Consider the following 27,405-nt stretch of genomic DNA (forward strand, 5'->3'; position numbering starts at 1 on the left):
TGTCTGTTCTGCGTAAACCCATCTCACTGCTGAGCCATCTGCTGCTGGTGCTTTTGTTTATTTGGGTGACGCTCAATTGTTGCACTGCTTCTTACCAGCAGAGGGGACCTGCAAAGAGTAACTCAGAGCAGGCAGGGATGGGGGGGGGGGCCTTGGGGGTTCCCTAACCTACCTTGGACAGCACGGGAAGGATCCAGATCCAGAATCACCCTGGTTCAGGCCTGCACGGCTGCCCTGCAGGGTCAGCTCACAATATCATGAGCATCCCCGCCTCAGGTCAGCAGGGCTGGGTTTACGTGGTCGAGAGTCAGCTGTGCTGCCTGTAAACCCAAGGGACGTCCGCAAAGCCCCCTGCGGGAAGAGGCGCTGAGGTCAAGCCAGCAGAAGGGTTGGGGTAGGGATAGGTCTGTGACACCTGTACTTGATCTATGTGGGGCTTTAAGTCACTGGCTTCTTGTTTGGTTACCTTGAGAGCACAACCCTTGTTTGCAATGTGGGTCTCCTCTAAAAAGTGAATCTGGGCAAGTGGCCCCCATTCGATTGGCCCCAGGGGCATCTCAGCATCACTGCGCCACTAGTTAGACCCTCACATAAGTTTTTACTCCCGTTTCCCTGTAGGAGCCAACGCGTCTGGCAGAGGGGGGAGTTGGACTCTATTATTCCTTGTGTGTTGTTTGCTAAGTTCCGGTCAGTTACACTTGCACAACCCCACTGAAAGCAGTGGGCATGGCACAGCTGTCGGGGAAGGCAAAACGTGACCTGGTGGAGCTCTATGCCTGGTGATGTCTGAGAAGGAGAGGCCAGCTTGACTGTGAGTCTGGGGTGATTCTGCAGGGGTGGCAGTTAGGGGAAAATATTGTTTTCCCTTTGTAAACTGAGCACCCCTCTCTCTGCCTTAGGCACTTACTGCATCTTGTCTGAAATTGAGCCCTGACCTTGCAATTTGCTCACCCGGGTGCCTCAGAGTGGTTCTGCGTGACCACCAGGGCTCACTTGCCTGATTTTTAGGGCAGGATCAGGGCATTACGCTGCAAGCTCATTGGTTTAGGGACTTGATGTTGTTTGTACAGTACACCGTACTATATGGCCCTGATCCTGATCTGGGCACCACTGTAATATAATAATAAGGGTGGTCGAGCTGAGGCTACATTTCATCGTCATGTCACACGGGTCATGTTACTGAGGCCTGGTCTACATCTTAAAACAGATCGATCAAGCTACGTTGCTCAGGGCTGGAAAAAATTTTGCGCCATAGTGAAGTCGACCTAACTCCCACGAAAGATGCAGGTAGGTCAATGGAAGGATTCCTCAGTCAGCTGAATTACCACCTCTTGGAGAGGTGGATTAACTGCATCCACAGAAACCCCCCTTCCATGGATGTGGGAAGCATCGAGGCTACAGTGGCCTGGCTCTGCCCAGTTTGTCTGGCTGTGTGTGTCTGCTCATGCAGAGTTCTAGCCCTGCTGCCCTTATTGACTTTCAGTGGGACTCAGCCGGAGGCTCACCTGAGCCTTTCATTGTGTAAGGATGGGACTCTGGGGGAGAAAATCCTGTGGCTTTGAAGAGCCCATCATCCACATCCCTCAAATGGCAGAAGTTTTGCTGGCTCGTGAGCTTTCCACCCTCTTGGACTGGGAGCCAATTGGACCTAGAAATCAGGGTTCTTCTGCCCTGAGATCTGATTTAGGATCAAAGCACCTGGCGGGACAGCCTTTGGGGGGTTTGAATCCAGTGTCTGCCATTTCTCCCATGAAATCTGGGGTGTTTGAGATCTGAGCAGTCAGCTCCAGAACCAGTCTGTCTGTCGTAGGAGTTTCTAAAGGAACACCTACGTATAGAGCATGGCAACATAGGTAGTGCTAACAACAGTGTCCGAAAAGGGTGTTTCTAGTGTAGACATGCTGACAAGCAGAGACAGCAGGATTTCTGGGCTTAGCTGCAGCTGTTAATTTCTACCTCATTCATTCTCAGTTTATTTGTATGAGATTCTCTTAGTTTACAGGCTGATTTTAAGATGAAAATACTTTTATGTTTGGGAAGGATTCTTACCAACCTAACCTCTCTACAGATGGCCTGGTGGGGAACACTGGGCTCTTCCAACCTTTGCTTCTACTTAGGGCCTTTCATTTTCAGTTACTCTTTTTTTACGGAAACATTTCCAGGTTTCACAAAAGCGGTTGTTCCATTTTTACTGATTTACAGCCAAATTTGGGACCACTTGGGTACATGAAAATACTGACTATGGTAAGGAAATCTAATCACTCCATTAGGTGGGAGCGTTTATGTTAATAAGAAGTCAGTCAAAGTGTTAGAAACGAGGCTGTCTGTTAAAATAAGGCAATGTAGTGGAAGATGCACGCATGGGTGTGCATGTGTGTAAATACGGTTCATGTCCAATTTGTGAAGTAAACCACAATATTAAACTGCTTTGACTTTCAATACTTTTACTTTTTTCTATTAGTTGCTTTTTTACTGTCCTCCCCTCTCCTGATAGTAAATCTGATCTTTATCCTGAAAATTGTTAATTTTTTGCACTGATTTTCACCCGCTGTTTAATTTTTGTAATAGAATCATAGGAGGTCATCTACTCCAACCCCCTGCTCAAAGCAGGGCCAAACCCCAATTTTTGCCCCAGATCCCTAAAATGGCCCCCTCAAGGATTGAACTCACAACCCTGGGTTTAGCAGGCCAGTGCTCAAACCACTGAGCTATCCCTCCCCCCTACTAATAAATACTGATAAGTTACCAGGAAAGTTTAGCAAAGTAAAAACTGAAATCAAAGGGCCTCTCTTCTGCTTTAGCCCGATCAAGGTCTGAAAAGGCGGGATTCTTCAGCATTGGAGTTTGCCCACATTTGTATCACCACAGGAATGGAGGTTTGAAGTTGTCATAGTGATGGTTGCTTAGGGGTTGGGTGAAGCACCATCCCTCTCCCCCATTGGCTTGATCCCCCCCTTCCCCCCCTCCAAAGCCAGGCTACTCTTGGGTCCTAGTGCGCCCTGCTTTGCCTGCGGAGGATGATGCTGGTGACACCAGAGATGTCCCCTTGGAGCCTCGTCCACCGGAGGGCAGGTGAGCTGAGGCAGTGGTGGTGACACCAGTGACAGGCCCCTGCTGGGGTTTGCACGATCGCTAGCACCAGCAGAGTTTCCCCAGCACTAGTGCAGCAGTGGGAAATTCTTCTAAAAATGCTTGTGCCAGAGACAGCTGAGAAGTGTAAAGTCGGGGTCCCAGCTGCGAGCCCAGAAAGACCGTGTGAATCCTGTGTCTTTGGGTACGTCTACCCTGCAGTCGGAGGTGGGAGTGCAGCTCGGGGAGGCATGCCCATTAGGAATACGGCTAAAGAAATCAGTGAAGATGTGGTGGCCCGGGCTTCAGCTCGGCCTGGGCAAGCCCAGCGGGAGCCCCAGGTACAGCGGGTCCGTGCCGCTGCGTCTCCCCTGCTATTCTCCGTTGTGCGAGCAGGATTAGCGCTGGCATGCCTGTCTGAGCTGCAGTTACACTGCCCGGTGCAGTGTAGACATACCCTTAGATGCACTGTGCCTCGGTAGGCAAGAGGACGCAGTCTAACCTGATTGGGTCAGGATAATGGCCTTTTTGGGCCAGTTGCTTCGGTTGTTGTAAATCCTGCTGCCCATCCCTCTGGCTTCTCAGGAGACCAGGTTGCTAGGTTGAAGCTGCCTTTATTCAAGACAGTGTTGCTTAGTGGGTAGAACAGGAGACAGGGAGATGGACTCACTGAGTTCCATTTCCAGCTTCTCCCACCAACTTTGCAGGGTGACCTAGGGCGATTCACGTTTGTTTTTCTGTGCCTCGGTTTCCCTATTTGTAAAATGGGTCTAATACAGTCCACCTGCCAGGGGTGCTGTGCGGCTTTATTACCATCTGTAAAGCGCCTTGGGCGTTTCCTGGGCAAAAGGCTCCAGAGAAGGGCAAAGTATTCGTCTGATTCTCCCGACCCCTTAGTGGCAGGGGGCACAGAAAGGGGAGGAGTTAATGAACACATTTGAGAGTACTGTACTTTTTAAAGCATAGTGTGATTTACAGCAAAATTCTCAGGCCTGGGAGAGGTGCTGGGTTTTCTAGCAGGGTGATTTCTCTTCTGGACCCTTCTTGGGGGCTTAATCTGTCACATCAGCCTTTGACTAGTAAGAGTCTGATCATTTGAATCTGTGTTTCCTGCTAGCTACTGAAAGGAAGGTGCTTTCAGGCCCAAGCTGTCTGTGAGATTCCGGGATGCTGAGGGATAGCAGGTGCTGGACTGGATCAGTCTGTCTGTCCCCGTATCCTGCCTCTGATAGTGGACAGCATCAGATGCCTCAGAAGAAGGTTCAAGACCAGAGGCAGATTACAGTTTTGTGGGGCCCTGGGCCAGAGCAAGTGGGGGCCCCTTTCCACCCCTTCCACTTGCAGTCTCCCTGCCCCCTCCCCCATGCTCCTGCTGGGGAAACGGGGATGGGCTTCCCCCACACCCCGGCAGGCGTGCCGGGCGGGCGGAGTGGGGCAAGCCCCTGTGCCCTGACCCGGCTCCCTGGTGGGTGTGCAGAGTGGGTTGGGATCCCATTTTTACGCCCCCCCCCCAGTTGTCTGGGGCCCCTGGGCATGGGCCCCGTTGGCCCAGTGGCTAATCCGCCACTGTTCAAGACCCCCCACTTCAGGGGGCAGATGTGGGGTAAACTGCCCTCCACACGGGGTCTTATCCTGCTCTTTAATAGTTAGAGATTGCCTTAAGCCCTGAAGCACGAGGCTGAATATCCCTTCCAAAGTTTTCCTTGTCAGTAATAGCAACTGCAGATTCTCCATCTGGATAGAAATGTCCACTCCCTGTTTGAATCTTGAATTCTTGGCCTCAGTATAATCCTTCACCCTATGCACACTCAGCTTTAAAACGTGTCGATTAGCACGTTTTATCACCCTTTTATCCTCGTCTCCCCAAAGTTCTTGGGGGGCACCAGTAAACGTCGACTCCACTTCCCCGCTCTCTCCCCCAGCGCTCGGGGCTCCTGCGGTGGCGACAGCCGGCCCAAAGCTGTGGGCCGGGTTACGTCCCGGCCCCGGGCGCCGGCCGGCTCAGTGAGCCCGCCCCGGTGTGCGCGGCCCGGGCCTCGCCTCGCCGCTGTCTGCCGGCAGGCGGCCGGGGAGCGTTAGGACCCCGAGCCGGGGGAGGACGTCCAGGAGCGAGAGCTGCAGGAAGGGGCGGGATTCCCAGGCCGCCTGCCCTCCGCCCGGGGGGCTCCCTGCCCGTGGGTCACATGCGGGAGCGGGACTTAATCCTAAGCCCCAATTCCCGGTTGTGGCGCCGTGGGCGCAGAGCAGCCGCTGTCCCCGGGGCAGAGCCCGCGGGTGGCCGCCGGCGATGGGACGCTCCTGAGCCGCTAGCAGCCGGGGAGAGGGGCTGGGCCGGCTGGTGGGGGGCTCGCGGATCTCTCGGGGGGACCCCCCCTCCCCATGAGCGCCCCCGAGCGCGCAGCGGACGCCGAGCTGAAGCTGGAGGCGGTGATCCAGGTTGGTGGGATGGTTTCGCTTTTACGAGGGACTGGTCCAGACGCGGAGCTGAAAGGATCCGGGGCAGTGACTAGCGGGGAGGGGGGAGCGCCCGGTTCTGGTCTCACTCCGGATCAGAAACTCGGCCTGCAGGACCCCAGGGCTGTCCTGGATTAACGCGGTTCCTCGTCTTGCAAGCGGAGCCTGTAAGTGAGGCGCCGACTCCCCCTCTCTGCCCAGGGCTCCGGCTCTCCCTGCTGTGGCTATTTAGCTGTTTTACACCTCCCAGTGCCAGTGAGAATTGCTGGGGGACCCAGTGCCTGATTCGGGTTTCACACCGGTTTCACACTGCTTGCAGTGGGCTGCTCCCGATTTATACTAACACAGCTGTTACTCTGAAACCCGATTTATACTGGGGCCAACGAGAGGTGAATCAGGGCCCTGGTATATTCCAGATACTTGACTGTTTGGGTAGCAACAGTGTATGTGCCAGTCCTGAAGGGCCTCCTTGAAAATGCTGGTTGCTTTAAGGGTGACCTGCCAAGCTGATGCAGCTTTTAGGATGTATAGGTGAAGTTTGAAAGGTTGTTTTCTCCCCCCCTCCCTTTTTTTAACCATACAATATCTGGAATATTATATCTTGCCTTCCCACTTGTTGCTTGGACAGCTAGAGACTCAGGGTGGGAGATGTATGAGCCAGCTATTAAAGGAGCGGTGGTGTATTTCAATCCATCCTGGAGTGTTTGTCTTCCAAGCATGTGCCAGGCATTGGAGTTATATGAGTGTTTTTTTAAAAAAACATCCGTTGCTCCGGTTTCAAGCTTGTAATCGCATCATCCTCAAAGTTCTCCTGCTGGCTGCAGAGTCCTCCAGTGGGAACGGGGTGGACAAGAACTCCGACGTCTGTTACAAAAACAGCCGGGGAGGGCCCCTTTAGAGGCCTCTATCTATCTGTCTATCTATCGTAGAATGGGAAAGAAGCAGAAAAGGGCATGAGCCCAACTTTTCTACCCCCTGTGCAGGTCACCACAATGTATTAGGGCACTATTTTTATCCCCTGCAATGAAAGCTGCCAAGGAACCAGGTTTGGAGGCAGGGCTGGGTCCGACTCCAAGTCCAAGCCATTCCAGGCCAGGGGGAGAGTCTCTCTGGAAGATACCGTAGAGCTCTCAGGTGTGAGATGAGCCAACGGGTAAAGGATGCCTGTCCGTATTGCCCTGGCGGGGACGGGTGTGGTGGGGCAGGGAGAGATTAGGATCGTGTTTGTAAGGGATTCTTGGGGAGTTTGCACCTCAAAAGTGTTTGCAAAGTGCTTTGCCCATTCCTGGGTTCTGGGGGTGTCACAGCTCTGAGCTGCACCCCGAGTAGCTTGGGTCCAAATCCAGGCTCCTCATGGGGTAAGTGGAGGGGCTGGGGCTTGGTAATGGAACCGGGAGCCTTTTGCTTCCAAGCTCTCGGTTTGGGTTCTGAACTGCCAGGAGCGATGGAAGTTGCTTCCATCCTGGTGACTGTTCAGTGGCCTGTGTAAAGCGAGTGGGTTGGTCTCTGACCAGGTCCCTAGTGCTCAGATTTCCACGCCCCACGAAAACCTTTCTCACCTCCAGCCCCCTTTGCCTCTGTGGTGAGGCCGAAGATTGAATGGATGGTGTCCCGGTGGGAGCTTGCCCTGCCTGCGAAGGACCCACCATCAACCTCTGCGGGCTTTAGATCAGGCCCTACTTGAGGACTTCAGCCTCCTGGGTTGTCAGCCCAGCACTAGAGAGCGAGCGATGGGATGTGAGGATTGTTCTCCCCAGGGCCAGGAGCTGGAGGCTAGGATCTGTCGCCCCCTTGATTGGGGCTGACAGTAAAAATCCTCTTGTCCTCTCATTCTCAGCCTGACCCCAGTGACTATCAGGTCTGGCCTGGCCCCGTGAATCTCCCTCGGGGAAGGGTGGGGTTGGTCCTGTTGCATCTGAAACAACCATCCATCGGCCTTGCTGGTGACAAGTGAAGGGGAAATGACCCAGGAGCCTGATGTGGACTTTCTCCCGCGTGATCTGAACCCAGGACAGGCAGGATGTGACCAGGACCCCAGAGGTGCTCTCATCCTCCCTCGGAAAAATGCTGCCACGTTTAAGCAAATGAGGATGAAAAATGGAACCCGCAGTAGCCGGCAGCCTGGGTGTTGCCAGGGATTTTTGTGGGATGTCATAAAGTCCAGTGGATTCGGTTTATTTATTTGTCCCTGGCTGAGTCCCATCGTGGGGGTGCTGGGGCACTGATCTCTTACACTAGCATCTGCGGGTTAGGGGCTGCTAAATCTCTCCCTCCCCCCAATATTTCCTTTTCCCAGCTCCTGCTGACATTTCTTTCCTCTCCTGTTTGGGGTGAATTTTGTTCTTAGCAAAGCAAAGGACGTGTAGAGTAGCCGGGGGCTGTGTAAACTCCCCCATGCCCACCGCTGTTCTTGCTGCTCCTCCCTCATCTCTGCCCCACTCCTCCGTCCTGGGCCACTTGCAGGCTTGGCCCTCTCCTGAGCAGGTGCATGCAGTGAGTTTGCAGCAGGGCTGGATATGGGATAGGGTGAAACCCGCCAGACTTGCAGGATTTGAACCCAGGTCAGCAGGGTGGATGCTAATCCCCTGGTTCCATGCTGGCTTTGCCTGTGACGTTTCTGTGGACCTCGGTCCAATCCAGCTAGACGGAGTCTTGAGCATCCCACGCTCCTGTCTTTGGCCTCTCCACAGTGAGTCACCTGTATCCCAGGCACAGCTGATTAGGAGGGGTGGACGGCCGGGCATTGTGTCTTGATTGACTGACTGGTGTCTGAGCAGCGCAAGGCTGCCTTCCAGTATGACCATCTGGGGAGCAAGAGTTGCAGTCCCAGGAAGGTTCAGGGTGAGTTCAAGGGATTTGCCAAGGTGCACAGGGCCACGAAGGGCCAGGAGGAGGCCGTATGGGCTATGGAGGTCTCCTGGGGTAGGCCCTGTCTGTAGGGGGAACTAGCCTGGCTCCCGCGCTCAGCCTGCTGTGTTCACTCCCAACAGAAGCTGGAGAGCAGCGTGCTGACCTCAGGGGAGGGGAAGAGTTTTACCATTCGGAGCAGCTCTGAGGACGCGCCACCCACCCGCCTCCTCGCCCGGATCCGAGAGATCGTCGCCGAGAACCTGTCGGAGCAGGAGAGCCCAGGTAGGGTTGTGGCAGTCCTGCCCCCCTGCCGCTCTCCGGGTCCATCAGGCTAACCCGCTCACCGCCGTAGCCTACTGGGCTGAGCCTCGTGCTGCGGCAGCACGTGGGTTCTGCCCGGCCACACTAAACCACAGCCACCAAGGAGCAGCTTCTCGGTGGGTTCTCGGCTCCTGGCCCTTGCCGGGCTGTGCCCACCTGATGGCTGCACTGGTAGCTTGCCAGGAGCCTCAGGACCAAGCCTGGATGGTGTAGAATATAGCCGCCTTTGCAGAGACTAGACCTGAGCCTGCAGTGATCCCTCTGGATCCAAGCAGGGCAGCTGCTTTGCTAAATCCCCCGTCCCCCATGCAGAGGTGAATGTCGCCTGGGCAAAACTGGTGCTTTGTGGCCTCCCGCACAAAACCTCCCTTGCTGTGGGGCCCACCAAGCCAGGGGAGAGCTGGGCCACCCATGACAGCCAGATTAACCCTTTCAATGCCCGGGATTGTGCGCTGGTGGAGCGCCCAGCCTGGTGGCCCACTGCCAAAGGTGGTCGCTGATTTAGGCAGCAAAGCGATGCAGCCCAGGGAGGGGCTAGGAGCTACGGCTGCCTTGTACCTCAGTTGATATCCGCCCCCCAGTGCCCCCGACCCCACTTTCTTCTCCACCTCTTGGACCCTGCCTCTATCCATCAGCCTCTGTAAAGTATCTCCTCTGTATTCAGTCCTGCCTCTGTCTTACCACAAAGACCTCTACATCTCGTGCTGCCACTGGCCACTGCCTTGGGAGTCTTGTGTTTGAGGGCTCCTTGGAACTCCCTGCTGCAACGCTGCCCTGGGCTCGGCAGGAAGGGGACAGGGCTGGACTAGCCCCACCTCACTCTGTGGCACCGATGAGTGCGTCACATGGAACGTGCGTGATCACCCATGCGGCCACGTCACTCGTATTGTTGATGTCATGCCTGTTACCAAGACCTTAAACCGGGGCGATCTGAACCCCTGCTAGGAGAACCACAGGGCCAGCTTCTTCTCCAGGCAGCTGCCTCCCTGTGGCTCTGGGGTGGGCCCCCCAGCTGGGCGCTGATGCCCATCCTGCCCTGCTCTGCTACGGTTCTCGCTCTTCTCCCCACAGCAGCCTGCCCTGGGGAGATGTCGTCGCTGCTCTCCCTCCAGGAGGAGAACCGCATCCTGCAGCAGGAGCTGTCCCGTGTTGAGGACCTGCTGGCGCAGAGCCGGGCCGAGCGCGATGAGTTGGCCATCAAATACAACGCCATCAGCGAGAGGGTAGGTGTGGGAAGCCATGCCTGTCCGGATGGGAGTGGATCCTCCCCCGCCCCCCAGGTCTGTGTTCAGGCAGGTGCTGTGTGCTCAGGGAGAAGTCCTTTGTGCCAGAAATGGGGCTTTGTAATGCGTGGGGAGGGGAAGTTGTCACTGGAGCTGGGCAAAACTTTTCATTCAGAACATTTTTTGCCCCCCAAAAGAGTTACGAGTGAGGTTGACTGAAACATTCCGCCGATTCCAGTCGATTTCACCAAAGTGTTTTGAAGTGTGGGCGGGGGAGGAACACACTGAAAAAAATTCTAAAAATGTCAGAACATTTCCTTTTGACGTTTTCCAAACAAAACATTTCAACTTTTCACTTTGAAATGCCCTTGAATTTTATGACAAAAACATTAAAGGGAAAATAAGAACATAAGAACGGCCATACTGAGTCAGACCAACGGTCCATCTAGCCCAGTATCCTGTCTGCTGACAGTGGCCAATGCCAGGTGCCCCAGAGAGAATGAACAGAACAGGTCATCATCAAGGGATCCATCCCTTGTCTCTCATTCCCAGCTTGGGGCAAACAGAGGCTAGGGACACCATCCCTGCTCATCCTGGCTAATAGCCATTAATGGACCTATCCTCCAGGAACTTATCTAGTTCTTTTTTTGAACCCTGTTATAGTCTTGGCCTTCACAACATCCTCTGGCAAGGAGTTCCACAGGTTGCCTGTGAGTCGTGTGAAGAAATACTTCCTTTTGTTTGTTTTAAACCTGCTGCCTAGTAATTTCATTTTGTGACCCCTAGTTCTTGTGTTATGAGAAAGATAAATAACACTTCCTTATCTACTTTCTCCACACCAGTCGTGATTTTATAGACCTCTATCATATCCCCCCTTAATGCTCAACGTTGAGCTGCCATGTTTCTTTGATCGACCCACAATCGTTTTTTCCCAACTTTTCGATTGGCTGAAAATTTAGAAAAATCTTGTTTTTTCAGGTGACTCGAAATAACTCAAATCCCCCCATTTTTTGGCATTACTTGCAGTGAACTGAACGATCAGTTAATTGCCCAGCTCTAGTCATCAGGCCTTAGTGAGATGCAGCAGGGCAGCTGAGTCTGAAGAAACATCCGCCCTTCCCACCTCCAGGGGTCTGCTTGGAGCCTCCTCCTCTGTGCTGGGAGGGTATGTGTGGAGGAGGCCCATACACTGGGGATGGGGCCCTGTGTGTTCTGGCTTGGAAGCAAATCTTCCAGGTTCAATTTGGTTTGGCTCTGGTCTCTTGGGGTTGGCGACCTGGTGTGGGGACCTGCATCGCTTCGAGACTCTTCCCCAGCCGATGTGCTCAGAACAGCTCGCTTGGTGTTAAACCCAACTCTTCCCCTTCATAAACACATTGAAACCAGCTGAGAGCTGGTTAGGAACCAGGGAACTGCTGTCCTCAGGCAATGATGCTCCTTTGCCACCACATTAAGAACTGCAGCAGGGCTGGGAAGCATGTTCTGATAGTTGGATCGCAGGGCATACAGCAGCTGAGTTTCCAGCTTGTAGAGTGTCTGTGCAGCATTTCAACTCAGCCCTGGCCAGTAAGTGCTGGGGGGAGAGAGGGCTCCTGGTTGTTGCTTCTCTACCATTGTACATTGTTGCAGCGGCCTTGGCTGCTCCTGCCTCGCTAGGGGGGCCCGTGCAGTTGCATGCCTGGCTGATCTCGACCTCCTGCTGGGCGGAAAGTCCCAGCTCTCTTGCATTGATGTGCCAAGGTGGGAACATGCTTGCGGGGGCTGAGCGGTGACACGTCTCTCCTGGGCTTTAGCCCGGAATGCGTGTAGAGTTGCCACCCCTCCAGGATTGCCCTGGAGTCTCCAGGCATTAGAGATTAATCTTTAATGAAAGAATTATGTCATGTGATGAAACCTCCAGGAACATGTCCAACCAAAACTGGCAGCGCACAATGCAATGTGTTTCCCTGCCGGGGGGCCCTGTGCACAGCGGCCCGTCTGGGGCAGTGACCTGGTGGGATACGCAGGTTGGCTGATCCCGAGGGAAGTTGTGTGTGTTCTTGTCCACGCCGGGATCACGGGCCTGTCTGGGCATGTTCTTGCAGGGAATGTGACCGGGGCTTGCTGGGGCTTGTCCCAGAGGAAATAAACAGCCTGGTGGTTAATGATTGGGATAGCAGCCGTCGGTGTCCTTGGCATTCACCTTGGGGATGGGATACTGACCTGCGCCCGACACAGCCAGGTGGGCTGCGGTGGTTAAACCACAGAAAAGGCCCTTCCAGTGACACCGAGCATCTGATTTGAAACCAGCAGTTATAACGGAGGCTCGGAGTCGCGTCCTTTGTGCGACTCCGGCTGCAGCGAAGGCCCCGCGGGGGAAGTTGGGCCAGAGGGACCCTCCCACTCCCAACTCCCACCCGTCGGGCTGCTTGAATGGAGGTTTTGTGCAGGGATTTCTCCAAGTGCAGTAACAAATCTCCGTGAAAAGCACTTAGGTCAGAGCCCCTTGGTGGGCTCTGGACCCCAGGGGTGGGAGGGTGGTGGGTGGTGGTTGCATGTGTTCTTGGGTGTGTAGATAGCATCTGTAGTGCTGTATGGCAGCTGAACTGCACCCAGCTAATAACATGCGGTGCAGAGGAGTTTGCATGAGTAGGTCACAGTATAGACCCCAACCCAGGGGCGGTTGCGGGAGCCGAAGGTTGGGAGTTGTTTGAAGGAGTGGACAGGGGTGGTATTAGGCTGTTCCCAAGTGTGGGGCAGTGGGAGAAGGGAGAAAGTTTGGAGTGGGGAAGGGGACTTAGGCTCACCGCCTCAAGAATGATCCTGTCTGCGGCCATCGGTATGTACTTGGGGCAGCTAGCCCCTCGTGCCGCTGAGGCTACATGTCTATATTTAGCATGCTAAATGGAAATAATAATAATTAATAAACCACAGCTCTGGGATAGTGCTTGTCATCAGTAGATCTCAAACCATGAAGTCAGGATCATTATCCCCTTTGTGCAGGTGGGGAAACTGAGGCACGGAGGGGGGACGTGACTTGCCCAAGATTACCCAGCAGGCCGGTGGCTGAGCCGGGAACAGAATGCAGGTCTCCTGAGTCCCAGTCCTGTGCCTGATCTGCGAGGCAACCTTCCTCTTTGCTAGCCCAGCCCATCCCTGGAGGAACATGTTGCCTTTCTCAGTCACTATTTCAAGTGTCGTCCTGGTTGGTGGTGACTGGCAGGTGCTCCCAGCTGGTGCTGCTGCCGTGGCCCGTGTTACAGCAGTTGCGGACTGTGATGGGTCTCTGTCCATTTCCTGGTGGATTAGTGTCCCCGTTGTGAAATCACCGGTACAGCTGGCACCAACTGGCCCCTGCTGTCAGCCCCGGGGCCAAGGGCAGAGTGGCGAGGGGGCACTGACTGGTAGAGCGGAGTGCCGCAGGGCCGGGGCAGCACGCCAGTTGGGAATTGTGCAGCCTAACCTGGCACCGTTATATTCCAGACCCCCAAATTATGGGGGCTGGCGGCATCTCCGCACTTGTAGCCCAGAAACTGGGGGAGCAGGGGCTGTGGCAGGGCGGTGCGAGCCCCCTCAGGGTTTCTCATCTTCTTTGGAGGGAGCATTTTGGGCTAGCGACATTCCTGGTGTCCGTGGCAACGGGGCAGAAGAATGGAAGGAATCCCTGGTTGCTAAGGCAGCAGTTGCTAGGGGAGATGGTAAACTTTATTCATTCCAGGGCCTGAGCCTTTGGAAAAGGCCCCTTTTACAGAATACTTAATAATACTAATAATGAGATGAGCAGAGAGGTGGGGCGGGGTCACCCCTTGAGTTTATTCCAGGCTCCACCAAGCTGGGACGATATAAACACTGGAGAGACTTGAAAACAATTGAGAATAGCTTCGAAATACCAGCGGACCAGATCTTGGTGCCACTGATGGAAATCTCTTTGGGAGCAGGTTGGCCCCTGCAGTTGGGAATCTTTTTCCCCCCATGTGAATGGGAGGCACCCGAAAATGAAGGCTACATGTCTGAGGCTTGGTAACTCTGGCTTCTTGGTCTCGGGGACCTTGCTTGGCTTCTCTGGGGCCACAGAGGTGGTTTTGATGCATGTAACCGCCGTCGCAAATGCAGCAACAAAATCCAGGGGATGGGGCACCACACTGGGAGTCGGAAGTCCTGGTGGTAATTCCCCACTGTGCTACTGACCTGCAGCCTCAGTTTCCCCAGCTGTAAAACAGGCACAAAGATATTGACTCTTCTTTGTAAAGTGCTTTGAGATGTAGGGATGGCAGACTGCCCAATAAGCATTACGTATTGTTGTTGGGTTTTTATTTTATTACACAATTTAATTTTTTTTTTAAGAGAAAAAATGATTTTCCTTTTAGCTCCCGTTTTGTAGCCGGAGGACCCAAGGTGATCTGGCTCATCTGTTCGCTTGCCTGATAATTTATTTTTTTCTTCTTTTCCCCATGATTCCTGCCCCTGTTCAAAATAATGGCTTAACTGGATTTTCAGCAACAGGTAAGACGTCTGTAAGCAAACAGGTGCAGAGGGAGCCGAGCAAATGGGACACCCAGCAAATCTGTATGTTTCAGGCTCGTATGTGGCTCGATGTAAGAGAGAGTGCGTGTGACTAGGAGAAGAGGGACAGATTAGAAACAAAAATATGAATCAGTTCTAATATTAGCTCTTGTACTGTGCTCCTAACATGCCTTGCAAATATGGACCGATAATATTAACCCCATTGTACTGATGGGGAAACTGAGGCCCAGAGAGGGGAAGGGACAACCCCTAGGTCACCCAGCCGGTCACTGGGAGATCTGGGAATAGAACCCAGCTCTGCTTGATTCACCCGATCTGACTGGAGAAGAAGCGGACCTGATCTCCTGGGGCTGCTGCATGGCTAAAATCCGTTGCATTTTCTAAGCATAGAAACAAGTCTGTCTTTTAAAGAAGGTGAAGTCAGGGCGTTAAACTTCCAGACAGGCACAGCCGCTAATAGGCCCTTTTCTCTGTGGGGAGGCTCGGATTGGCCCTGCGGCCCCTTCACCGGGTATTGAGCGGCCTGTCTCTCAAGCCTGTAGAGTTTCTGAAGTGCCAGTTACCATTGTCTCTTGGGGCCGTGTGCTGTAAGGGTCCAGAAGTGGACATGGGAAGAGCGGTGCCACCGGCTGTTGAGATGTTGCCCCTTCTCTGCTGCGTTAGCAAGCTGCCCCCCGAGCGCCGTCGCTGGGGAAATGAGCCAGCGTCTCTTGGTTTGAAACACCTCTGCCTGGAGTAGACGTAAGAGCCCTTCCCCCTTCTCTACACATCAAGCACCTCGAAGCACGTCATTCACGAAAGCGCCGTATGGGGTGGGTGCATGTTGTCGTGCTCACTTTACAGATGGGGAAACCGAGGCACAGCTGATGAGCATGTCAGGGAGTGATGAGCCTTGACATGTTCCTTGTGTCCTGAGCCCTCCTGCAGAGGCAACATGCCCTGGGGCACGGTGAGTGTGGAGGGGGAGCACCCTGCTCATGAACCACCCCCCCAGGCTGGCACTGATTAGTTTGGGGGCGGGGTGGGGAGGGGCAGTGTCCTGGATCAAGACCCTCGAGGATGGAGAACCGGGGGGGAATATCACTGGAGCTCTCCAATACCAAACGAAACTGAACTCCTCTGAATCTCCGTAGTGACGCTGCTTGGGGGAGTTCTGCACGGCGCTCTCTGGCTGCCTGGCGGGTCTGCCGACATGCCGAGGACGGGGGCTAGCGTCTGTCTGTCCATGTCTGGTGCAGACACCTGGCCAGCAGTCTCCAGCTGAGCATGAACTGGCTGCTCCGCAGACCCCCCTGGCACCGGGTTGGTCACGCGACCCCCTCTGGGCCTGTGCAGGCAGGCTGGAGCGGTGGCCAGGCCACGGATTACAGTCGCTCTGTGTCTCGTTTCCGAGCTGCCCATTTGAATGTGAATGCGTCTCCAGGCGGCTTAGGGGAGACAATGCACAAACTGGGCCCCGCCAGCAGCTGGATTTCTTAGCCTGTGTCTCGAAGGCGCCGGGGCTTTGTGCCTCGCTGGAGCAGGGAGAGGGAGGGCTGTGCCAGGATCTGGGCACGCATATGTCTGGCGACGCTGCCTGCAGGATGGAGCCTGAGGATCCGGCCCCCTCCGTGCCCCCCGAGGACCCCCCTGGGCTTTACGTGAAGAAGCGAGTGGAGCGGGCAAGTGGCTACAGCCTGGGCTGAGCTGGGCTCGCCGGTGGATGCCTGGGGCGGGGGGTGCTGGGGAGGGAGTGGGGGCTGCCGTGTCCCCTTGCAGAGGGATGCCAGGAAGGAACCTGGGGGTGGGGGGCAGGGAGGTTATTGCCTGGGGAGCTGTATGCCATTGCCAGCCATGGCTGACCATCACTGGGTGCAAGAACTGACTTGCAGAGCCCCTCCCAGGGATTGTGGCACACAGGCTGGCTTCTTACATGCCTTGCCCTAGGGAGCAGAGCTGTGCCAGGCTGTGCCCTATGGGGGCAGGGGCAGTGAGGGAGCTCTTCCTTTGAAAACGGGAGTAGAAAAGAGAGAATTTGGGAGGTTCTTCAACCTGTGCATTTCCCTCCCTTCCTAGAGCCCGGCAGAGGGGGCCCTGCTCTGCCTTGATGCCCTCCAGGCTAGAGAGGGTCTGTGATCTCCCTGCTCTTCCTTCTGGCCTGGAAGAGCCCCCTACAGTAGCTGGATACACCAAGGGTCCAGATCCCTGGGCCCCCTACCTTATGGTGACCCATTGGGTCAGCCTGGGGGACAGGACTGGAGTGTGCTGGCCAGGAGAGCCAATCCATTCCTCTCTCTGTGGGACAGGCTGGCCCCCACTGGCTATAGGCCTGTCCGGCTGGCATTTGCTGGGGAAGGCAGAGTGGGTAGTGGGACCCGGCTGAGCAGGTGGTGGGAGCTGGTTGCTGGGCAGTGGGGTGGGCTCTCCGGGGAGGATTTTGTTCTGTGCACAGTCGTCCGTCCGCCCCCCCCCCCCCCCAAGGCAGCTGCTGGCTTGCTGATCTGGGGTTGCAATAAGCTTTGGCTTTTCGCCGCCGGGTCTCTGGCTTGAAACTTGCTTCCAGCCCCGGAGGAATGATTTTGGGAGCCCTCTTTGTGCTGGCTGAGTTGACACCTTAACCCTAGTGGGCGGTTTGGCCGCCACAATTGGCTGTTTTCGCTCTAGAAGCCCCAAGAATTCAGTAGGGGCTGGGGGGTGAGGTGGGGGGGATCCCAGGGCTGGGATGCTGGGGGGGCATCAGAGCAGGGTTGCAAGGCACTGGCTGAGCTGTGTTGGGGGGATCCCAGGGCTGGTTTAGCGGGGGGGGGGGGCATCAGAGCAGGGTTGCAGGGCACCGGCTGAGCGGTGTTGGGGGGAATCCAGGGCTGGGATAGCGGGGGGGGACATCAGAGCAGGGTTGCGGGGCACCGGCTGAGCGGTGTTGGGGGGGAATCCAGGGCTGGGATAGCGGGGGGGGGGGGACATCAGAGGAGGGTTGCGGAGCACTGGCTGAGCGGTGTTGGGGGGGAATCCAGGGCTGGGATAGTGGGGGGGGGGGGCATCAGAGCAGGGTGGCGGGGCACCGGCTGAGCTGTGTGTGGAAAGGGTAGGACTGGAAATATCATCAGAAGATGGTGCAGGTGACGACTGAAGCATCTTGCCAAAGCTGTACGGGGGGGATCCCAGGACTGGTGTCTTGCAGATCAGGACGGAAACGCCCTGGCAGAGCTGCATGTGCGAAGCTTGTGCTGGCCCTGGCGAATCAGCTGTTGGTACCTGACTTAAATGAACCCTAAAAATGCACCAAATGAGTCGGCGGCCCATTTAAAAACAAATCCAGCTGGATTCCCCGGGTGACGAAAAGCCAATGGACGAGCTCTTTGCGTCTGGCCTGATGCGCTGGTGGAGATGGCAGCTCTCTGCGCTTGGCTCACCCAGGGCTGCAGGGGATGGGCTGGGGATGATTAAATTCTGCTGCGCAAGCAAATAAGTCAAACTCCTTCCCCCGCTTTTCTTAAGGCCGCCCCCCCATCTCTTCCTTCTCCCCCCCTCTTTCTTTGAGTTTTCCATCGCTCCTTCTCCCTGCAGCTCAGCTGTACCGTTCCTGGGGAGATCTGGTGCTTCCCCTCCCTGCTTTGTGTCCAGTTGTGGGCACGGGGCTGGTGTCTGTGCTCGGGGCGGGGCTGGTTCCTCCCGGGTGTCTGTGCTCATGCTGTCTGTTTTCTGTCTCTCCACCTGCTTCCCCGCCACAGCTAGAGGAGAGTTTGCGCCTGAAGGGGACGGACCCGGTGACCAATGCTGACGTGGGTATCCTGCAGCGGAAGGCTGTTGCTGACTGGAAAGGCATGAACCCCGTACAGCACATGGGTAGCGAGTACAGCCCTGTGACCCTGGGTGCCTCAAAATACTCAAGACCTCCCCACTGCCCCAGCTAGTTGGGTACATGGCTCACCATGCTGCCGAACCTGTCTCTGATTAGAATAGCTGATGAGGGGCTTGGACCAGCCCCCTCCTGGCTGAATGTCCCACTCAACATCCCTGCAAAGGTCCCTGCAGGATTCTCCTCCCCATGACGGACCAGGAGCCAAACCCGTAACCCACAAAGTTCTACGGGATAACTTGTGCCAAGTTAACACCCACTCAGGCCCTGGGATGGGCCTGATCCAAACCCTGCTGAACTCGGTGGAAAGGCTTCCATTGATTTCCGCGTGGATCAGGCCCTGAGTTCCTACAGATGCTGCTCATAGATGGTCCGTCTTCTGACTGACTGGACAGGAGGTAGACCCCTCGCCCCCATCTCCCGGGCCCTTGTGTCCCTCGTGAGACACAGCTGAGCCTCGAGCATGGTAGCTCATAAATCACACGTTAGGGTTCCCAGCTCCCTCTGCCTTGTCAGATCAGCCTGGCCCCGTTTTTACGTTCATGGAAGGAACCAAACCCCGACCTAGCATGTGCTTGTGTGTAACATTCCCAGGGAAAGCTCTGTGGCTTATGTGTCCTGTCACCGTTGCTTTATACTAGGAATCCCCATTGGAGGTTGGATGGCTCCTGGGTGGGAGCTCCCTTACTGAGGTCTGTGTGCATGTACAGGAGAGACTTTTATCTTGGTCAGCAAATAAATTAACAAATCTTCCCCCCCCCCCCCCAGTAGATGATCTATTTTTTCTGCCCTTGTTAGAATATGTGCCAGGTATTTTTAATGCTTGTTAATGTGGCATAAAGTCCCCAGGAGTTACGTTTCCCCTCGGTCGGCCAGGCCCACGTCATCTTGTGCTTATGCAGCTCCCCAAGGGTCTGTGCCCAGCAGTGGGAACTGGTGTTATAGGTGTGTCCTCTCTCCTCTAGCTGGGTAACCTTCCCTCCCAGCCCAGTGCAGACAGGTGGAGTCCTGTTCACTCCAGCCTGGTTTCTGACTCTGGGGTCATGTGATAACGCAGATGATATTCGATCAGGAGTCTGCCTGCCCATATCATGCAAGATGTGATGTTGCCCTGATGTGAATTGCCCTGTGTCCCCCATGGCTCTTGGAAGGGGTCTCGCTATTATGTATTCTGAGGCTAGCAACCCAGCAGTCTGCAGCCACTTGCTACAGATTCCAGACCCCTTTCCTAGCCTTTACAACGGCTGCCCCTGCAGGGCCACCCCCCCAGCTAAGCAGTATGGTTGCTGTATATTCTTTCAGGCTTTGGTAGCCCAGGAGGCTAGCTATGTATATGTGATCTTTTTTGCAGTCGTCTTTGCAAGCAAAACATTTCATCGCCAAGTCCCTTGGGATCTTAACTTTGCATGCAGATGTCTGTCTACGCAGAGTTGCTGTCTTTGCTCTCAGAACTCTGGGGAGCACCGTGCAGTGACGTTTTTCTCACCCAGGCAGGGGTTCGGTGCATGGTTTGCGTTGCTGTGTTCTGACGCATGGGAAGGTTTGCTTTGCATGCCGCGGGGCTCTCTTTCTGTTGACAGTCAGGGAAGAGCATGCACGGTTAGCAGCATGCAGCCCCTGTGTCACCCGGGCGCTATGCTGTGTATGTGGAGTGGTTCCAAGCACTGATCTCGCAATGTTTTTTGCTGTGGAAGCTGGAGCAAGCCATCAGCTGGAGTTGTCGGGGGTTGGGCACCAACCGCTTGGAAGAGATGGAGCTGAGGAGGAGGAACCAAATGGTAAGGAGCTCGGGATGGCCTCTGTTCTGTTGGCCGCAGTGGAGCAGAAGTGGACCCGGTCTGTAATACATTGAGTCTCTTCTCTTAGATAAGATGAATGGAAATCAAGGATTTAGAGAGGCTGTGTGGCCTAGTGGATAAGGCATTTGTCTGGGTGTCAGGAGACCTGGGTTCTGCCACTGATGCTGATCTGTCTGTGACACCTTTGGGCAAATCATTTTGCCTCTCTGTGCCTCTGTTTCCCCTCCCACCATTTCTGTCTGATGTATTGAGGCTCAAGAGGGCAGAGACTGTACTGAACGTGTGATCAGTGCTTAGCATGATGGGACTCTGATCTTGGCTGGGTTCTCTGTTACAGTAGCATCTACAGATGAAAAGCCACTGGTATCTCTGACTCCGGCAAAAGGTGAATACCTAGCAGCATGGAGGGGACTGCTTTGCAGGCATGTGGGAGGCTGGAAGTGGTGGAGACCCGACAGTCAGGGTGGCTAATCAAAGGAGGGGGCAGGGTGGCGTGAGGTTCAGCTGGGTTCGGTGCAAAGAAACCAACCCCGACCAGGGAGGCTGGCACCAACGGTGCCATCAGAATGTGATGTGACTCAGAGAGGCCTCTGCTGCAGAGAAATAATATTTATACCTGACCCCAGTGGGAACCCCAAAGCTCTGGCCCATGGCGGAGGGGAGCTGCCAAGATAAATACTCTGGTCCTAAGAGCACTGTCCGCTGTTGAGTGGCTGCTTTGATCTTTTGCCCATAGCTGGGGAAGGTGAGGCTAGACTGGTCAGTTTCACTTTCCAGGCCTTCTGCTCTAGCTTGAAGGCTGTTGAGGGCGAGATTCCTTCCCGGGTGTGAACAGCTCAGTAACGCTCTGCTCCTTCAGCAGCAGGAGGATCTGCGGAGGCCACCGAAAAGGAAGGGTCCAGAGGCCTTTCTGTGCAAACGTAGCATGTTCTCACTGAAACATAGTGAAAAGAAAAGGAGTACTTGTGGCACCTTAGAGACTAACCAATTTATTTGAGCATGAGCTTTCGTGAGCTACTCACGAAAGCTCATGCTCAAATAAATTGGTTAGTCTCTAAGGTGCCACAAGTACTCCTTTTCTTTTTGCGAATACAGACTAACACGGCTGTTACTCTGAAACCTGAAACATAGTGATGACCCTTTCTGTTCATATTAGTTTTTTGTAGCTCTGTCTTTCTCTGCCTCCGCTGCTGGATATTTACTTCGACTGCAAGCTCTTCAGGGCAGGGGCTGCGTGTGTGGTCTGGGTTTGTGCAGCGCCTGGCACAAGGGGGTGCTGATCCGTGACAGGCCCATAGGTGCTATTGCCATGTAAAAAGTACTAAGAATGTCCCTTTAACCCTGTCCTGGTAGCAGGTTTCTACAGAGCATGAATTCAAAGAAGCTGGGCACTGTGGCTCCCAGGGGAAGCCCTGGATTCTGCTGGGGGCTAATCCTCCGAAATGGGACAGGGGAAAGGGGTGGCTCAAGGGGCCAGATCGAGTACGCAGGAGGCCGGTTGGCAGGCGCGTCTGCAGTGACCCTGTCCCCCATCTCTCCGGGCCCAGCTGGAGCAGGCCCTGCGGCTGGAGACCGGGGAGCGGGAGTCGCTGGAGAACAAGAGCCTGGCCCAGCAGAACGTCGAGCTGCGGCGCCACCTGGAGGAGGAGCAGGCCGCCTACAAACGCAAGCTCCAGGCCTACCAGGAGGGCCAGCAGCGTCAGGCGCAGCTCGTCCAGAAGCTGCAGGCAAAGGTGGGTGTCCGGCGCTGGACGGGCCGGGGTCTGCTCGGGGGGGGGGTCTGTCTGCGGGAGGTGCGGCTGCAGCTGGCCACCGGAGCTGGCTTTGCTCTCCCTGGGACTAGCCTGGCTACCTGAGCTAGCAGCGATCTCGCGCACTGGTTCTCCGCCCGCCAGCCAGCGCACGGCTGCGGCCCCCTGTGACAGCCTCAGGGCCATGCAGGGAGTATGTCGACCGAACCCACAGAGAGCTGCATATGCCACCGACAGTGGTAAATAGGTTGAGAGCCACTGATCTAGTGGGGTCCAAGCCAGCTTGGGCACGTCTACCCAGGCTGCCCTCACCCCTCCTGATGGCCGTGTAGGTGTGCCCAGGGCGGCACGGGCTCTGAGACGAGCGGCGAGGGGATGTAGCGTTGCAGTGACTTCTTAGAGTGGCTTGAAGGAAAGGAAGAAGCTGCCTGACCCAAGCAAGGAACCCTGAGGCTGCTGCAGAGAAGGCCCCATCTGCTTTCTCCAAGCTCGTCTGCCCACTCAGCTCTGGCTTGTTTCAGTCGTTCTGATCATCGCGGTTTGGACACTCTGGGATCTGCATAGCTGGGGTTTGGAGGCTGCGGATTTAGCTGTGTATATACGGCACCCATGTGCAGCCACCTCTGGGGGGGAGTGTGGAGTGGCAGCCAACCCAGCACCCTGCACTGTACAGAATATTTTGGCTAAGGATGTCTGAGCAAAACTGGCAAAGTGCTCCGGGATCTGTAATGTCCATGCAGAGTGGGCAGGGCCTGGGCTGGAAGGAAAGGTGCCCCCGGCCCCCAAAATGGCCGGGGGCTCAGTGCAGCGGCCTCGAGGTGACTCAGTCCTCCCTGGAGTCATGGACTAGTCTCTCCTCAAAGAGCTGCTCCATCGCCGAGGGCTCTCTGTCAGCTGGAGGGTGGTGGGGCATTGCGGGAGGGGGAAGGGGTTAGCTGTGGGAGAGCTAGGGCCCTGCTGGAGATAGCTGAAGATTCTCAGCTTATGGGGTGTGGAGACCAGTCTGTCCCCCTCCCCTCACTTGGAGGGACTGTGCATAATGCCTTGGTGCTTAATTCTAGGTAGCTGAACCTACCGAACTAGTGACTTAGGTGGGGTGGAAGGGGCCTGCCATGGGGGTCGGCTGATGATGGTTAGGATTTCAGGAGTGAGTGGCCTTGCAGGGCACTGTGGTTGTGGCAGGGAGGGTGGGGGGCCGGCCAGCTCTGTGGCTGTGTTTTCCTTGTCCTGCCGAGCATCCGCGGAGCCAGGCTGGGGGCGGGCTCTGAGCTGCTGCGTTCCTGCAGGTTCTCCAGTACAAGAAGAAGTGTGGGGAGGTGGAACAGCAGCTGCTGGAGAAATCAACTGAGCTGGAGCAGCAGAGACTCACGGTGAGTGTCGCCCTCCTCCCAGTGCCAGCGAAAAGCCCGAAGGACCCCACGCCCACTAGTGAAACGATGTCCCTGGCTGGGTCCCTGTCAGTGGGATTGAACCAGCGACTTCTTGATCGAACAGTAAGAGCAGCGTCTGTCTGAGCGGAAAGGCCCAGCTCTGAGCCAAGTCTGTGACTAGCGGGGATGGCTCCAGGCGGCGTGGGGGTGGGTTACACCCGCCGTTGTTTTCTGCCCACGTGCCGGGGGCCGGCTGGCTCAGGGACTCGGTCACGGCAGGCGGCCCTCTTGTGTTCCTGCTTGATTGGACCTGCTGGAATGAGCCTGTCCCCCCCGGCCAGTTCCTGCTCAGGTAGATGGGAGCCCAGGCTGCACCAGCCAGCTCCGCAGCTGCTCTAACTGGCCCCCTTGTCCCAGCCTCGGCTGCCAGACCAAGGCCTGACCGACTCGTGGCGGTGGGTCCAGGCAGGCCTGGGGTGGTGTTTGTGGGGCGCTTGCCCCACGCTGCTCTTCTCCATCCCATGGCCGAAAGGGACGGCCTGGTTATCCAGAGCCCCTAGCCCCCTGCTAACCAGCTGCTGCCCATGCCCTCCCCCAGAGCCGGCTGGACATGACGGACTCGCGCCTGCGCCAGGATGAAGAGCACAGCAATGACCTGGAGAACGCGCTCATCCGGCTGGAGGAGGAGCAGCAAAGGTGTGTCGGGGGAGGTGGTTGGAGGGGTCCTGTCCACGGGGCTCCACCTGGGGCTCAGGTGGGTCTGGGCTGCTGCATCCTTGGAGCCCCATTCTTCGGGGCCTCTATTGCACCTGCTGCCTGGCTGGGCTTCATGCTGGGCTGGGAGAGCAGCTTCCTTGGAGTCTGGGCTATGCCAGGAATCTACCATTGGAGTCCGTGCTCCTGGTATCGCCTGCACGTAGGCCCAGCATTTCCCTGCAGCTGAGCCACCGGGGGTTGTGATTCTCCAGCTAAGCAGGGTCCGGCTGGGTTCATATTTGGACAGGTGACCTCCAAGGATGCCTGGTTACTGTAGGCAGTGGTGTTGCCGGGTTTTACCCGCCCCACCCCAGGAGTACTGCAGTACTAATCCCTAGCACAGGCCTAGGGGTGCTGCGCGACTGGAAGTGACGTGTACTTTGCGGTGTGAAACTGTCCTGAGCACTTTTGCTCACTATTGGTCCCCTGGTGCTTTAGCTGAGTCAGGGTGTTAACTCCAGCCTCACGGCCAAATTCCCTCGCAGGTTATTACATTGGGTTTCCCCAAATCTCCTCTTCAAATTCAATTGGACAGGCTCTTTTCTTGCTTCTTGTTGTGTGCAGCTGCCACGCTGTGCCTCAGAGGTGGCTGCCTGGCAGTGGTGGGTGAACTGATCCCTGTAGCTCCCTTATTGACAATGGGCTCAGTTAATGCCTGGAAAGGGTCATGAGGCGCTCGGCTGGAAGGCGCTTGAATTGGGCAGTGATTGTCTTATTCTGAATGAAGTGTTTGGATCTGTGTTGTTCGGTGTCTCAGAGCTGCGATGTCAGGGCCCATCCTCCATGTTGGGCCCTTTGCCCCATGCCAGAGTCAGTCCCTTGCCGGCTCTGCACGGGCCCCTCATTTCCTTCTCAGCCCTTGCTCTCGCTGTGTCCCTGTCTCCAGGAGCGCCAGCCTGGCCCAGGTCAATGCCATGCTGCGGGAGCAGCTGGACCAGGCCAACGCCGCCAACCAGGCCCTCAGCGAGGACATCCGGAAGCTGACGACCGACTGGACCAAAGCACGCAACGAGCTGGAGCAGCGGGAGGTGGAGTGGAGGCGAGAGGAGGAGGTTAGGGCCAGAGAGATTCATTGCGGCCTTGGTTGGCATGTGTCATTCTCCCTTGTGCATGCCCAACGTGTGTGCACCGTCCTGCTGGGCAGAGACGGATCCGCACGCATGCTACCAGTCCCTGGAGAGGTGATTTGTCCCCTCCCCTGCAACTTCCCTTTACCATCAGTGGGAGCCAAGTCTCTCTGCTCCGGGCCTTTCTGTGCCAACGGTCACTGCGTTGCCCCAGAGGTGGCTGCATTTCAGTGGGGCTGTCTGTGCATAGCTGGTTCAAGCCCTTTGTGTGGGGGAAGGGGTCCTGCAGCATCAAAAACTCTGTATAAACTTAGCTCTTGCTAAGAGTCCTGCCTGGAGCTGCCACTGAGGTCAGCGGTGACTGTGCCTTCGGGATACCGAGAGCAATGCAGGGCGCCCCATGGAGCAGGGCTCACTCACTTGTGGGGCGTTATGGACAGTCAGGGCCAGGTGCTCTGTATCCAGCCAGGCAGCGAGTGCCTTGCTGTGCCCTATGCTTCCCCCGGGGTGCGCTGGCCGTTCCTGTTAGCGCGTCGCTCTGAACGGGGGCGTGGCAGCGTGGGGGGGGTGCCTGGGGAGGGGGATCTGGCTGTCACTGCTTCTCCTCTTCTCTCCCTTCCCAGTCATTCAACACCTACTTCAGCAATGAGCACAGCCGGCTGCTGACCCTCTGGAGACAGGTGGTGGGCTTCCGGCGCCACTTCAGTGAGATGAAGACCATGACCGAGAGGTCAGGAGGAGTGTGGGGGCAGGGTGTGTGCGTGGGGCGGGCGGTTGCTGGGCTCTTTTTCTTTGAAAAGCACAAGGAGCTGGGCTTGGGAAAGCTACCTGAGCGGCCCAGAACCCCGTGGCTTACAGTGCCTCCTCCAGGATCCCTGTGAGAACAACCTGAGTGCAGAACAGCCCTCCCGATCTCCCCCGCACCCCCCAGACAAACCCGTTAGCCCATTCTGGGAGCCATGTTTGGCTGCCAGGCCTGATTTCCGCTTCTCTGCGTGTCCTGCCTGGGGGCCTTTAATGACCTTCTCCCTGGCAGGGGCGGTTCTGTAAGTTCTGCAGGCAGGGGAGGCCGTGTCGGTTCTGAACGCTCGGGCTCATGTGGGTTTAGATCCCAGCCAGGCCCCCTCGGAGGGAGATGCCCTGCAGGTTATGGGGCATGGGGTTCTGTAGATCCCGCAGCGTGGGCTCCTCGGGGTGCCCGGGCCCCCGGAAACGGCCCTCTCTTTGGGACTCGGGTGCAGGGACCTGTCGGAGCTGAGCAACGAGCTGTCCCGGTCCGGCCGCACCATCCACGCCGCCTGTCTGAACCTGAGCAGCAACTTGCGCCTGTCGGAGAGCAGCGCCAGCGTGGCCCTGGAGAAGCAGGCCCTGCTGCTGGCCCAGCTGGAGGAGCAGCTGAAGGACAAGGTGCGCGACATGATCCAGCTGCAGGTCAGGTGTGACATGGAGAAAGCGGAGCTCGGCACCAGGTACGGATGCCCCCGATCAGGGCCAGTGTCCCAGGCCCTGAAGCTTGGAGCTCGCCGGTCTGGGAGATGCACCGTGCATCCACGGGGAATCAGGGAGCGCTGCCCCTCCTTGGAGATCCTTGGCTTGGTGGATGGGGCTAGTGGGCTGAGCATATCCTGCTCACGGGAGAAGGAAGGGCAGAGGTGGACCCGTCTGTCCCATGTTATGACCATCCTGGAGCCTTAACTTCCCACCGGCCCTGCAGAGCGGCGATACTCAGACCTCAGTGGTTCAAGAGGCCTGGGGCCTGGCTCTCTAGCTCAGGGGGTTAGCGCGGTGGTCTCAGAACGAGGAGGTTGCCTGTTCAAATCTCATGCGGGCCTGGGTAGCGGTGTTGGCCTCGGATTCTCCAGGAGCCAAATTAGCAATTGGCATTACCCAAAAGAGCCCCAGCCGTGGGGGTTCAGTGTTTCATTTACTATTTATATATTCTTGGTTATTCTGACCCAGTGTTGTTATTTTATCAACTACAATTGGTTAATAACACCGGAAAAGCCTCCTGATTGGTTAATAACTTAGATCAATAATTACATCCCGTGGTGTTTAATATTGTGTGCAGCAAAGAGCCTCAGGAGACACATTAACGAGCTGCTCGTGGCTCCGGAGCCGCAGTCTGAGCATCACTGCTGGAGAGTAACATGGTTCCTGGTTCCAGCCGATCAGGGGCTCCCCGCAGAGCCATTCCTTTGGGTCCACAGGTGCCAGGCCCAGGACATGGGGTGTGGCCTGGTCTCCCCCCGCCTCTTACTAGACATCAGCTGGGCAAGCTCAGCGCTGTGGGGAAAGGGCTGGGGGAGGGGACATGGTGTACTTGGAGGATGTTACTGGGACATGGAGAGGAGAGGAAGCTGCCATGTGCTCCAGCCAGGGCTGAGATACTGGGGTGGGGGTTTTC

The 27,405-nt window shown here is 56.2% G+C and overlaps 1 protein-coding gene across 9 annotated transcripts in view; it reads left to right on the forward strand.

Moving 5' to 3' along the window:
* The first annotated feature begins 3,027 nt into the window (after nucleotides 1-3,027).
* The window catches only part of CROCC (ciliary rootlet coiled-coil, rootletin), a 62,331-nt gene continuing 37,953 nt past the window's right edge, over nucleotides 3,028-27,405 (forward strand). For 2 of the 9 annotated variants that reach the window (XR_007353261.2, XM_075121126.1), the window contains exons 1-12: nucleotides 5,211-5,505; nucleotides 8,514-8,655; nucleotides 9,766-9,917; nucleotides 18,131-18,181; nucleotides 18,900-18,950; nucleotides 19,953-20,036; nucleotides 21,605-21,790; nucleotides 23,095-23,178; nucleotides 23,777-23,874; nucleotides 24,821-24,986; nucleotides 25,625-25,731; nucleotides 26,243-26,470. Coding sequence is in view for 8 of the 9 variants with exons in the window: in XM_075121126.1 (XP_074977227.1) it covers nucleotides 5,449-5,505; nucleotides 8,514-8,655; nucleotides 9,766-9,917; nucleotides 18,131-18,181; nucleotides 18,900-18,950; nucleotides 19,953-20,036; nucleotides 21,605-21,790; nucleotides 23,095-23,178; nucleotides 23,777-23,874; nucleotides 24,821-24,986; nucleotides 25,625-25,731; nucleotides 26,243-26,470 (1,406 nt within the window). In the remaining variant the exon portion in view is untranslated. Of the gene's footprint in view, nucleotides 3,073-5,208; nucleotides 5,506-8,513; nucleotides 8,656-9,765; nucleotides 9,918-18,130; nucleotides 18,222-18,899; nucleotides 18,951-19,952; nucleotides 20,037-21,604; nucleotides 21,791-23,094; nucleotides 23,179-23,776; nucleotides 23,875-24,820; nucleotides 24,987-25,624; nucleotides 25,732-26,242; nucleotides 26,471-27,405 lie in introns of those variants that run through there. The other 7 variants (XM_075121127.1, XM_048824800.2, XM_048824796.2 and 4 more) reach the window with 7 other exon arrangements.

Source organism: Caretta caretta, chromosome 18, assembly GCF_965140235.1.
Source record: "Caretta caretta isolate rCarCar2 chromosome 18, rCarCar1.hap1, whole genome shotgun sequence".
Lineage (NCBI taxonomy): Eukaryota > Metazoa > Chordata > Testudines > Cheloniidae > Caretta > Caretta caretta.